Source organism: Pteropus alecto, unplaced genomic scaffold (assembly GCF_000325575.1).
Source record: "Pteropus alecto unplaced genomic scaffold, ASM32557v1 scaffold71, whole genome shotgun sequence".
Taxonomy (NCBI): domain Eukaryota; kingdom Metazoa; phylum Chordata; class Mammalia; order Chiroptera; family Pteropodidae; genus Pteropus; species Pteropus alecto.
Genome location: NW_006433024.1, coordinates 19,693,902 through 19,707,938, shown reverse-complemented (window position 1 = coordinate 19,707,938; position 14,037 = coordinate 19,693,902). Strand labels below are relative to the sequence as shown.

General features: G+C 33.1%; 1 protein-coding gene and 1 pseudogene across 2 annotated transcripts in view; both read left to right on the top strand.

The window, feature by feature from the left end:
• The window catches only part of CKAP5 (cytoskeleton associated protein 5), an 87,554-nt gene that overhangs the window by 19,601 nt on the left and 53,916 nt on the right, over positions 1 to 14,037 (top strand). For both annotated transcript variants that reach the window (XM_006908096.3, XM_025044071.1), the window contains exons 2-7: positions 7,284 to 7,375; positions 7,843 to 8,036; positions 9,668 to 9,874; positions 12,810 to 12,981; positions 13,510 to 13,642; positions 13,875 to 13,975. In XM_006908096.3, coding sequence (XP_006908158.1) covers positions 7,319 to 7,375; positions 7,843 to 8,036; positions 9,668 to 9,874; positions 12,810 to 12,981; positions 13,510 to 13,642; positions 13,875 to 13,975 — 864 coding nt within the window. In that variant the 5' untranslated portion in view covers positions 7,284 to 7,318. The remainder of the gene's footprint in view (positions 1 to 7,283; positions 7,376 to 7,842; positions 8,037 to 9,667; positions 9,875 to 12,809; positions 12,982 to 13,509; positions 13,643 to 13,874; positions 13,976 to 14,037) is intronic.
• Positions 8,794 to 8,912, top strand: LOC112476639 (annotated as a pseudogene).

Here is a 14,037-nt window from a genome sequence, read left to right as displayed (position 1 = left end):
GATATGCAGCATGATGTGAAAGAGACAGCTCTTTATCCTTCCTCTTTGAAGGAATTTATTGGGAGGCCACCATCCCAGGATTAGGACAGCAAGCACATCCAAGTTTGTTGAGATAACCTGCTAGAGAAGCAGTTCAGATTTCTGGCCCCCTCATACTGCAGTATACTCCAGCTAGATCCTTATTAATGGGAATTACCCAGAAGCAGTGAAGTTTTTTAAAAGGAAAGGCTTGCCATTTTGTTATTGGCTACTTAGAGATTTTGTCTGACATGGCCAACTAATAAAATCTTAAATTTTGTATGCCAGTTACATAATTGTTATGCTTCTTTAATCTAGTTGTTCTCCTAAGACATGATTTGAGTAAAGATTTCTGGGCATGTATGTGTATTCAGTTTTATCCTTGTTTTAGAATAATTTTCTTTTTTGGAGTGAGTCTGTCATCACACCTCATTGGTCATTCAAAAGGGTTGCTTTTTGAGTGGACAAAAATTTTCCTCAAACTTCCCTTAGATTCATTCTATGCTTCTGCAGTAGCATTTTCTTAGCCAGAAGTGAGAGTCTAGGAATGGTAATCAGATCCAGATCTCTTGTATGGTGATAGTGAAGAGCTTTTGTAGGTCCAAGGCTTGTAAATTAGCCATAAAATAGTTTCACTGCCATAATTTCTTCCCAAGTAGAAAGCTAAAACAGTCTGTTTAGTAACTGTATAATTATTCTCATACACTATCGAGGTACAGGAATTTAAAATAAAAGGCCACCACACTTGGACCCTGGGATGGTGGGGAAGGGTAGAGGACTGAGAAATAGGAGACATAAGTTCTAGGTCTAGCTCTGACATTACTCATGAATTGATCTCTTTGGTACCTTACATTTAGCTGCTTAATGAATGAGAAAATGCATAGATTGCTTGGGTCTATATGTTATGATAGTACATAATACCTGTTAATAGGTAATTTGTTATTTAATTGAATACCAAACTGAAAAATCAGTTTGAAATTCTGAGTTCTGCCTCTATGTATGATCTTGGAAAACATTTCTAGTCTAAAAATGAACAATTACATTTAAACCTTTTTCAGCAGTAATGTAGGCTGTCTGGTATTTGAGCTCTTTGGAAGGCATTTTGGATACATCAGTGGTGTAAGATTATAATATTTCTGTGGAACAGATATTTATTTTATAGCTGGCCTCTTTACCTTTGCCTGTGTTTCAGGCTAGGGTAAAATCAGAGCTCTGAGTAATTTCAAATTTCCAAATATTTGTAATATGGACTGGATCGAATGAACCATAGCAAGTATCATATATACAGTTATTCAAATTAATTTTATTAATGCCTCTCTTTGTTGGCAATTTTATTCTCTTAAAGCATCAAACCTTGCTATGTATTGAAAACTTGGTTTCCTGTGTCCATGTTTATAAAATCCAGAACCCTCTGTTTATCCCTGGCGCCATAATTCTAACCACTTGAAGTCTAAAACCAAACATAATATTCTTCACCTCAACCCTTCTTCACTTCCCCCAAACAACCTAAACTTTCTGACATATTTTTCTGTGATTGGTACCCCTGTTCCCCCATCACCCTGCCTGGAGTCTGCTACTAGATTCTTCTTCCTTTCACATCCTTCAGTTGCTAAGGCCCATTGATTCTACTTCATTAGTGTAACTCCTTTCCATCTCCTCTGCCCACCCTTTCCATTCCTACTGTCAAGACCCCTAATTCTGGCTCCTATTTATTTTTGTCCTGGAATACTGCAATAATTTTCTATAAAGACTCTCTACTTTCTCTTCCAATTCATTCTACATAGATTTTCTGAAGTAGATAGGATCACATCCTTGCCCTGCTTCAGTTAATTTGCATCCTCTGCTGTTTAGCTTAATATTTGAGATTCTTCATGATCTGACTCTGGTCTACCTTTCTGGTCTTATACCCCAATAAGTGGAGCCATTCATTGTTCCCTAAACATGCTCAGCACTCTCCTAAATCCAAGACTTCGCCTTTCTTGTTGTCTTAGGGTAGAATGTCTCCTGTTGTTTTTTTGTTTGTTTTATTTCGTTTTGTTTTGTTATGTTGAAAAAACCCACTGAGTTCAGTTGCCATCTTTTCTATGAGATTTTCACTGACCATCCCTTACTCACTGGTAGTTTATCCTGTCTTTGAACCGTCATAACCCTTATTTGTCCCTGGCTAATGTCACTTTCTACATACAATATATTTTGTATTATGATTATTTGTTTACATGTTTTACTTGTACTCCTGTGAACATATCATGATTTACCCATGTGGAAATTCAGTGAATGAATACTTTAGTTAAAATTGGAATGGAATAATTCCTTAATGCTAGATCCTTCTATTAGAACTCTAACTTTGACAGCCAAACTGTGCACATGTAAAATGATTGTTAGCTTTAACAACTAATTCTTATCTCCTAATGAATTTCGTTAGTAAACTTTGTTAGTTTGGATTTAAACAGTTTTAATGAGATAAATAATTCACATATTCTTCACTCATTTAAAATGTACAATTCAGTGGCTTTTCGTATATTCGTAGAGTTGTGCAACCATCATCACAATGAATTTTAGAATGTTTTTATTATTTCAAAAAGAAACCCCACATTCCTTAGCCATAAACCTTCTAATATATCCTCAAAAATCCTAGCCCTGTGGAACCACGGATCTACTTTCTATCTCTATAGATTTGCCTGTTCTGGACATTTCATATAAATGGAATCATACAATATGTGGTCCTTTGTGACTGGCTTCTTTCATTCACATAATATTTTCAAGGTTCATCCATGTTGTACCATGTATCTGTACCTCATTTTTTTTTTATTGTGGTAAAACAAACACAACAAAAAATTTACCATCTTAATCATTTTTAAGTGTAAAACAATAACCCACTATTCCCCTTCTCCATCTCTCTGCTGGCAATAACCATTCTTTCTGTCTGTATGATTTTGACTACTTGAAGTACCTCATGTAAGTGGAATTGTACAGTATTTTTCTCTTTGTGACTAGCTTATTTCACTTAGCACAATGTCCTAAAGGTTCATCCAGGTTTTAGCATATGTTAGAATTTCTTTCCTTTTTAAGGTGTGTAAACAGCTTTTTGCTTATCCATTCATCTTTTGATGAACATTTGGGTTGCTTCCACATTTAGCTATTGTAAATAATACTATAACCATGGGTGTACAAATATCTCTTTAAGACCTTGCTTTCAATTACTTTGAGAATATACATAGAAGTAGAATACCTGGATCATATGGTAATTCTATTTTGAAATTTTTGAGCCACTGCCATACTGTTTTCCACAGCAGCTGTACTGTTTCACATTCCCACCAATAGTGTACAAGGGTTCCAGTTTCTCCATATCCTTGTCAATACTGTTTTTTGTCTTTTATTTTTTTTATAGTAGCATCCTAATGGATGTCAGGTGGTATTTAATTGTAGTTTTGAGTTGCATTTCTTTAATCATTAGTAATGTTGATTATTGGCCATTTGTATATCTTCTTTCAAATATGTCTATTCAAGTCCTTTGCCCATTTTTTAATGGGGTTTTGTTGTTGAATTTTAGTAGTTCTTTATAATACTTCATTTCTTTTTATTACTGAATAATATTCCATTGTATAGATTTCCCACATTTTATTTATCAGTGGATGGACATTTGGCCTGTTACCACTCTGGCTATTATGAATGTTAGTTTAGTTTTAATTTGCTGTGTATATTGAAAATAGTACTATATTTCTCTGAAGAGATTTTTGAGGCCTTTAACTTGTGTGACTTTTCATGAAATTGTTGTTTTATTCTACATGTATTCCGTTTTATACGTTCTCTGAGCTTCCCCTCCATTACTTCCTGAATATGTTCTGAATGTTTCCAAGGCTTTTACTTTCCTTTGTGATAATGGTTAAAATTTACAGATAGAGGCAAAGTTTAGCTTTCAAATAGTGGTTACTTTAATAAATTTTGCAAATGAAATTTTGAATGAAGTTATGGAAGATTACAAAAAGTATGATGCATTTTTCTAAAGTTCACAAACAAGCGTAGTTAATTATGATATTTAGAGATATGTGACTGTATGTGGCATAGAACTAAACAAACTTCAGGAACATGCTTCTATGGAAAGAAAGATGGGGTAGGAAGGAAATACACAAGTACAGTAATAATATTGGTAGTGTTCTAATTTTCAGATTGGGTGGTAGGTCAATTTTATTGTATGCTTCATAATTCATATACCCTATGTATGTTTTCTTGTATGTGTAAAAAATTAAATTCTAAAATTAATTTTATAATTAAAATAATTATTAAGAAAAAAGTTAGTGAAGAAGCGCTTTTTTTCTTAGTATTATCAATCCTAGAAAAAGACAAATACAAAGAGCAAGACTCCTCAATGTCACATGCTTAAAAAAACACTGTATTCATTATTTCAGTGGCTGGGGAGGTTTGGTATGAAGCAAGCCTTTCCCTTTGATAGGAAGATCATAAATACCAACTTTTAAAAACGCAGACTATTAAGTAGTAGAAGTCATTTTAGAAAGTATAACACAATGGCGTCTAAATTTTATATGAGGCAGTTAGATTGGATAACCTGTTTCTTCATTTTTCCAAAAGGAACAAATCTGTAATACTTTTCAAAAAAGAAAAGTATTATAGTAAATTCATAGACTACCGACAATCAATTATTATTGCTCACATTCTCTTGGTTGGAAAATGTTTTAAAAGCTTTCATTGAGTGTTTTTCTTTGAAAAACAGATGGGAAAGATTGCTTTTGCGGCTCAAACTTGTGCCAAGGAAGTAACGTTAGAGGTTTTCAGCCCAGGTTGCACATTAGAATCATGTTGGAACTTAAAAAAATATATTGAAGTGAAATCCACGTAACATAAAACTTAACCATTTTAAAGTGAACAGTTCAAATGGCGTTTTGTACATACACAGTATTGTACAACTACTACATCTAGCTAGTTCCAAAACATTTCCATCACTCCACAGTAAAACTCCTTACCCATTAAGCAGTTTCTACCCAGTTTCCTGCTTGCCCCAACCCCTGGCAACCAGTCTGCATTCTGTTTCTATAGATTGATCTATTTTGGATATTTCATATAATTGAATCATACAATATGGGACCTTTTGTGTTTTGCTTCTTTCACTTAGCAAAGTGAAAGTGAAGTTCATTCATGTTGTAGCATGTATATATTTCACTCTCTTTTATGGCTGGTTAATAGTCCATTGTATGTACATACTACAGTTTGTTTATTCTATCCATTTGATGGACATGTGGACTGGTTTTTCTATGGCTATTGTGAATAGTACATGCATGTATATATACTTGTTGAAGTACCTGTTTTCAGTTCTTTTGAGTATATATCTAGGAGTAGAATTGCATAGCCTTATGATAATTCTGTTTTACTTTTTGAGGAACTACGAAATTGTTTTATATGGTGACTGGACTGTTTTGCGTTTACTTGAGGAACTTTAGAAACATACAGATCTAAGAATTTTTTTTTGTATTTTACAAACATCAGTGTACAATTATTTGAAAAAAAAATTTTTTAAAGGCTGGTCCTTCACTATAGAGTTTGAGAAGCACTACCTAGTTCATTCATTTTTGTTGCTGTATGAATTGCACTGAGTGAATATACCACTATCTATTCATTCTCTTTTTGATGAACTTGTGAAGTGTTTCCAATTTTTGACTTTTTGAACAGCAGTCCTATAAATATTCTTGTATAGATCTTCTGGTGCCATTGGCATCAATATCTAGGGTATATATCTAGGAATGGAGTTGCTAGAGTAGGCTATGTGCATCTTAAATAATGCCATACTGTTTTCTAAACTGTTCTGTTTCATCTCATGCCATTTCTGTATTAGTGTTCCTATAGATTCTTTATTAAAGTTTGACTCCTACTATAAAATATGCTGCTGTTGTTTCACAGGGTCCTGGAGATTTTGGAGAGAAGTCTTAATGCAAGTTCCACTTACTTTAATAAAGTTTTATAAATCAGTCTTTGAGTATTTAACTTTACCTGGAATATTTCCTGCATTTTGATGGTAGGAAACAACTTGTAAAGGAAAAGGCATAGGCTTTGAATCTTAGTTTGATCTCACTGCCTACCAGTTTTGTTGTTTTTGGCAAGTTATTTAATATTTGTGAAATAAAGTGGGGAGAATATCTTTCATGTAGTTGTTGTTAGTACATAGTGAATCAACATGTTTAAAAAGTACTTTGCACAGTGCCTGATTCATAGTAGACACTATCAGGGTACATATTCATTAAACAAATCTGTATTGAAGATATATTTTATGTCAGACTAGGATTCGGGATGGATAAATAAGCAGAATTTCTTCTGTGTTGTTCATAATATTGAAAAAGTAGAAACAATTTAAATATCCATAGGTAGGATTGATGATAAAATGGTGTGCTCTGCACCTGTTTAATCATCATGTTCTCAAATATGGGAAAAAATTTTGACCATATAAGAAAAAGATTGTAAGATAATTATCCCTCTCTCTTTTTTTTTTTTTTAACATAATTTATGTACTGTATGTACATTGAAAAAATCTGGAAGGACTCAAGTGGGTACATCTGTGTTCATCATGGTTACTGATTGGTGGTGAAATTGTATTTTAATACTTTACTACTTATGTATTTTCTGTACTTTCCAGATTTTCTGCAGTTAACATACATTACTTTTATAATCAGAAAAAATGTTATCTAAATGAATAGTACAAAGTTATTAAAGAATGTTGACTGTAAACTTCACTAACTAGAAAATGGTTTAAATATAAAGTTTGTAAGGAATAGTTCAGGGATTTAAGTTTTTACTAGTTTATATAAACTTATTGACTAAGGTCATATTTACCAGAATTAGGTAGCGAGCTGGGTAACATTGAAATTTTTCCCTATTGATTATTTTCTATAAGGAATTTTAGGTAAACAGTTGAAGGTATGACTTTCTTTGACACTCTTCTCTTGCCCTTTTAAAAGGCCACGTAGCTCAGCTCTTCAGTTTTATCTTAGCATTGTCATATATCTAAGAAGTGCCCATTTGGGAAAATATATGAGCATCTTTTTTTTTAAAATATCTTTTCTAGGTTTGTTTAGATTTTTTGATTGACTTTTTTTCCTTTTTAAATGTTCTGTTAATGCAATTAAATAGGCATATAAACAAAAAATAGGCCTTTTAATCTTATTGTTACATGCATGATAGAATAATCTCAGAAAAGTCATTTCGTCTTAAGAGACTATTTGATGCTAGAGTTAATAGGTATCAATTTTTTATCTGACCAGGAATTACTCTTAATTCTACGGAGAAACGAAGCACAATGGGAGATGACAGTGAGTGGATAAAACTGCCTGTTGATCAGAAATGTGAACACAAGGTGAGACTTTTTCTGGAACTCAAATTTCAGTATCATTGACTTGTTTTATCAGCAGTTATACTGTGTAGTATAGTATAAAGTTGCCTAATGATTGCACAGTACAACTGAAAAACGACATACTTTGGAGATTAGGTGTTTTCAGCAGGGTGATTTCCCATGTTTGAACTGTCACGTTTTTAATTCCATATTATAAAGAAATAATAACTAATACTTGAGTATAAAGCAAGATACATTTATAATGGCCTGTTATGAATTTTAGATGGTCTTGGCAGAATATAATACATATTAAACACTTAAGGAAAAGTTTATTAAAAATCTTTTTGAAAACTGTCTGAATTTCTCAAGTTCTTTCTTGTTTCCAGTCATGGGATCCTTCGTTTAAATTACCTGGTATAGGGTAGTTATTTTTACCTCCCTGCTAATTAACAGTAAATGATAATATCTTTTTTTTTTCAAAACTGTTTTAGCTGTGGAAAGCAAGATTAAATGGGTATGAAGAGGCCTTAAAGATCTTCCAGAAAATAAAGGATGAAAAGAGCCCAGAATGGTCCAAATTTTTAGGATTGATCAAAAAATTTGTAACTGATTCCAATGCAGTGGTTCAATTGAAAGGATTAGAAGCTGCACTTGTTTATGTCGAAAATGCCCATGTAGCAGGAAAGTAAGTAGTCTCTTTCCAACTATTCTGGTAAAAACCCCTGTGTGTTTATGGATCACTGTCCTTAGTTATTAGAACATTTAGAATATATTAATTTTCTTACTTTCATACTTGATACTTTCCTTGATACTTGTTTTTTTCATTCAGTCTTTATCTGTTCTCAGAAATCTAAATGGTACATGAGACCTCTAGAGAAAAGCAAATTCGAAATCATCTTGAGTTTTTACTTTAAGGTATTTTTCCTTTTGAGCTTTTAGTATGGAAATGGCTCTGGACTAAGAAGGACAATCTTAAGTAACTTTTAGAGGATACTGAGAGCAAAGGAAATACCAAAATTTCACTGAAAATATTTGAGCATGATAAAAATCTTTTTCTGCAAGGGTTCCCAGCTAGGAGATCTTAGAATCACGTCTTTCTCCCTATGGTCATTAGGCATTTTTACCTCTTAGTAGAGATAATGCTAACTAAACAACCTCCATGACTCTCAGCCTATTTGACTTGAGCTATGCGTGATAGATGTTTCTAGTCACTGCTCTCTCATACTTCATAAACCTGATTTTTATAACTCTAGTCTTTATGTCATTGAAAGGAGCCCTACACACACAGATAGGGACCCATCTTAATCGCACAAGAAATATATATTTGGCGTACTTCAAAGACTATAGCAATAAAGACAATCATAATTTGACAGTTTTGTTAACCAGCACCACCAGTTTTTTCTTGCCATTAGTGAAATCATTGCTTTTTAAATTTCATTTTTGTCTACAACCATGCTACCCTGAACAAGCCTAATTCCGTCTGATCTCGGAAGCTAAGCAGGGTCGGGCCTGGTTAGTACTTGGATGGGAGACCACCTAGGAAGACCAGGTGCTATAGGCGTAAAAAATAATAAAAAAATAAGAGATTGTAAACTGACAAGATCCTTGCAATCTGTGAGAGCAACCAAAGATTGCCTTGCCTAAAAAAAAAAAATTCCATTTCTCTTCTGACACCAGAACCTTTTTTGACAAATGCTGCATGTAATTCCAACCCACTCAATTCCTCTAATTTCCAATATACAGGTTTTATTTAATTTAGAAGAGACTCAAAGTAATAAAGTTACCATAAAGTCTTGCCAAGGAGTTGGGAACAGCTTTTTGTTACTAAAGGTGCATATCCATTCTTTCTTAAAAGCAGTTCTCAAGGGGTATTTAAAATGACTCTTAAAAAAAATTTTTCAAAAAAGCAAGAATTCCATAATCTTATTTTTGTAAAATATATCACACATGTGCATGCATGTGTGTGTATGCATATAGACAGATCTGGAAAGATGGATACCAAAAAGTTAAAAGTAGTTTTTTCTGGGTAGTGGGATTTTAAGAGATTTTTGCTTTCTTATTTGAATTTTCTACATTTATAACAATCTATGGTTCTATGTTATTGTGTGGTTTGATGTGTCTTAAACATTTATGGTTTGCATAAGTTTAATGTTCTTGAACATAAATTTAATAATTAGAGACTTGTTTATATTAAGCATTTAAAAAAGTACGTGTGTTCCTCCCCTCCCCCTACTGCCTTCCATGAATCTTTTTCCAGCTCTTTTAACTAAAGTGTGTTTTTTTGTATGTGGTGGTTGTTTGTAATCTATATTACAGAACCACAGGAGAAGTAGTGTCAGGTGTTGTAAGTAAAGTGTTCAACCAACCCAAAGCCAAAGCCAAGGAGCTAGGCATTGAGATTTGTCTGATGTACATAGAGATTGAAAAAGGAGAGGCTGTGCAAGAAGAGCTTCTAAAAGGCCTGGACAATAAGAACCCCAAGATCATAGTGGCCTGTATAGAGACACTGAGGAAAGCCTTAAGGTAAGACTTTCTGCTTTAGTTTTATTAACTGGAATATCTCAGTTAAGCTTGGGTTCCTGGTTTAAACAGAAATGAAAACTGCTGGACTTGACCTGGCATGCTATACCAACCAAGAAAGTGACCTGGAAAAGGTAAAGTCATTCCTCAAGTGTGGCACTTTGTATTCAGTAATTTTTGCCTTCAAGTGTGTTGCATCGTTGTTTTATCTAAAATCCCTTTGTAATGAAGATGAACGGGATATTTCTGACCTGTTCTCAGATTATAAATTGGCCTTTTTGTGGAAAAGCACTCCTCAGGGTATTTAAGCAGTTCTTTCTCTTGCTATCCTCAAGCATAAATTTATATACTTTGAAATGTTGGCTAAAGACACTTGGCAAAAAGCAAACCTTTGTTTTGGTGCCTTTTTAGTAAAGTAGAAGCAAATGCAGTATGTCATTAAACAGAAATACGGCAACAGCAAATAGAAAATAATTTTTATGTAATAAGTTATTTTCAGCCCTAGAATTTCTTGTTGTTTGGCTGTGAAGTTTTCCATGAATGGGATCTCTTTCAGGAATAAGTGGTTGTAATTGCTAAGGAAATCTGAATTAGACAAACCACTAGTTTGTTCTAATTTGGCAGTCCTTCTAATCTGATCTCTTGTCCCCAGCATTAGCTACATGAGATGCTTTAGAAAGCAGCTCTAGTGAAACCCTAAATGTGTGTGACATATTCGGGAGTGAAGATCATCCCAACTCAACTCTCTTGTGATTTTGTATATGACCTACATCTTGGAGAAGATGCTTCCTTTGGTGTTTATCTTAACGTGAAAGTATCAAAATTCTTATATTTTGTTAAACCATCCTCAATTTATAAGCCTTAAACTTCTACATTGTCTTTTGCTTGGTTCATAATGTTCTTTTATGAAATTCGGCTTTCACTTAGGTTCTTGTTTGATAAATCTTTCCTCGTTTCCAGCCTATTTTAGAATAGTAGACATGTATGTTTTTGAATAGTAAATAGTATGCTTATTCTATCATCTTAGAAATTATGTGAATTTACTTGGTTATCAAAACTACTTGTATCAGTAGATTTCTAATAAATATACTATAATCTACCTTTAAATTAGTAGTTTCTAATCTAGAATGCTGTAAACTCTGTTTACTTCATTTTAAGATGACTGGGAGAATAAGGGTAGAAAAAAAATGAGTTAATTCTACATGTTGTTATTTAGTCCTATTCCTGTATGATTCTTTATTTGTCCTAAAGTATCTTACAATCTGTAGTAGAACTAGATAGCTCTCTGGGACTTTAAAGAACCTTGAGGCCAAACTGTTCTGTCATAGGTTCCAGAGCTTTCTCAAGCTCTCTATGTTTTAGCTTCAAGAGACCAAAAATGTTCTGTGGCCCCTAAAGCAGGCTTCTAGAACCCTTTCATTTTTTTCTGTAGTAATATGTTTAGTATCAAGATTAGCTTTTGTTAAGGTGTCAGTTTTTCATGTAGACCTGATCCATCTTTTTTTGTTTTGTTTTGTTTCCTTTCAGACGCAGGCTAGGATAGTGAAACAAACAAACAAATAAAAAACAGATGAAACAGTAATGTAAAGGAAAATTAAGAGAATCCCAAATGTTAAGTTCTTAAGGAACCATGATGACTATCCTTAAAAGAATGGTTTATCATCACTATAATTCTTACTTCTCTTTATTCTTAAAAGTCAGCTGTGCCAAATTAAAATATTTTTTTCTATTAAAATAAAAGAGATTTTAAAGCCAGTCTTAGAGGTCATCTAGTTTAGTTTCATGTTAAGATATCTATAGTTAAACTATTTACACAACCAAGTGTCTTATTAAATATTACTTTCTAGGGAGGGTATTTTCACAGTCTCCTTCTTTAGCCTATTGAGTATGTCAGTAGGTATTACTGAAAAATTTTCTTGCATTTATATATGTGAGATAAATTTGTACACATAAATATTTCAGTGTTCTTTCATAACTAAATCCCTCTTGCTCCAGAATTTGTTATTTAGAAATGTTAACAATGAATCAGAAAGCTAAAATTGGCCAGTTGGGAACTTAAAAATATATTATGTGACAGATATGAGGTTAAATGTGTTACTTTTAAAAGAAGTCAGAATGCAACTGTTTTCCCCATGGAAGCAGTGAGATTTAAGCTGCTTGGAGTTACAGTGCAATAACTTCAAAGTCAAGAATGGAACATACTGCCAGGATTAGTGATCTTTCGAGTTGCATGTGAATCACCTTAGACAATTAAAAGCAGATTTCTCTCATCTAAATATTTATAAACTGACTTGTTTATATTTTTAAGTTTTTATATATATGTACATAAATATTTAAGATATTACAGTGTTTGTCCTCTGTAGACTTGAATTATTCCTAATCTGGTTACCTTGAAAGTTAGTTTTAAAATGGTAGTATTGTTTTGGACCCTAGGTAATAAATGATATTCTTAGAAGAATGACATCTAAACAAAGATGTGGTTATGAGTTCCTTTTTTTTCTGCCTTAAAACTTAACCTATCATACTAAGTGCAATAAATCAGACAGAAAAAGTTGAGAACCATATGATTTCACTTATATGTGGGATATAAAACTGAAAGCAACAAACGAACAAGACAAACAAAAACTCATAGACACAGACAACAATTAAATGCTTACCAGAGAGAAAGGGGCGGGGGGGAGCAGATAAGTGTAAAGGGAGTAAAATATGGTGATGGAAGGAAATTTAACTTTGGGTGGTAAACACACAGTGCAGTATGCATATGATGTAGTATTGAATTGTACACTTGAAACCTTATGTAATTTTATTAACCAGTATCACCCCAATAAATTTAATAAATATATTTATAGGTATGAACTGTGAGTGAATAAAAACAAACAGTCACCCAAGAATGTTGCATGTTGACAATTTTTTTTTTTTTTCAATTTTTTACCTATAGTGAATTTGGTTCCAAAATCATCTTGCTTAAGCCAATTATCAAAGTGTTGCCAAAACTCTTTGAGTCTCGAGAGAAGGCTGTTCGAGATGAAGCCAAACTAATTGCTGTGGAGATTTACAGATGGATTCGGGATGCTCTGAGACCCCCCTTACAAAATATAAACTCTGTCCAGGTGAGGTGCAAAAGTTTTGGTTGTCTTTGCATAAGGTTAATATGAAGCTATTTCCTTCCTGTCATTATTGTTGAAAGTCTGTCCTTACAAATAATTATATTTAATTCTGCATTTTGAAATCACTTGATTTTCTCAGCATAGCCAACTGTCTCTGCTGTTACTTTGTCCTCTAAAGTTAAATACCATGCATTCGGTGATTCCAGTATGTTGATGTTTTTTGTTTTTTTTTAATTGCAGTTGGTTTTAGAGACTTTAATATTAATATATCTGAATTCATGAGCTAATGAGAGTGTCCTAAAAAATAGATTTTATTCTTTTTTCTATATGCTTAGTTATATATCTTTAATGTAGTAAATAGAAGTCAGTTGACCTGTGCTACCAGATGTATACAATTAATATTTATTTTTCTCGTTTACCTTTTTAGCATCACAAGAAATCAAGTTCTGATATAATAGTAAATATGAATGTTAAACATGTTTTCAAATGGTGGAGATGTAGATATGTTTTTAAAATATTTTATATTTGCAGTTGAAAGAACTAGAAGAAGAATGGGTCAAACTGCCAACAGGTGCTCCTAAACCAACTCGGTTTCTACGTTCCCAGCAAGAACTAGAAGCGAAATTGGAACAGCAACAGTCTGCTGGTGGAGATGCTGAGGGAGGTAAGCCAATTTTAAACACTGGTTTCTATAAAAATTAGCAAGATTGGGCCCTACCATAAGAACCTATGTTCACTAGACACATTTTGAAGCACCGCCATTTAATAAAACGTAAATTGTATATGGCACTAATAACGCTGGTCTCTTCTGTATCAAGATTTTATCAGGGGTATGAAAGGTCTGGCAACTGATAAGTAAAACCATCCGTTTTTAAGGTTTGTTTTTCTCTTGGAAGGTGGTGATGATGGTGACGAAGTGCCTCAGATAGATGCTTATGAGCTTTTGGAAGCAGTAGAAATTCTTTCCAAACTTCCCAAAGACTTTTATGACAAAATTGTAAGTAATAGTAAACTTCTTTCATTTGTTTCATTTTAAATAATTACTAGAGTGTGATTAGA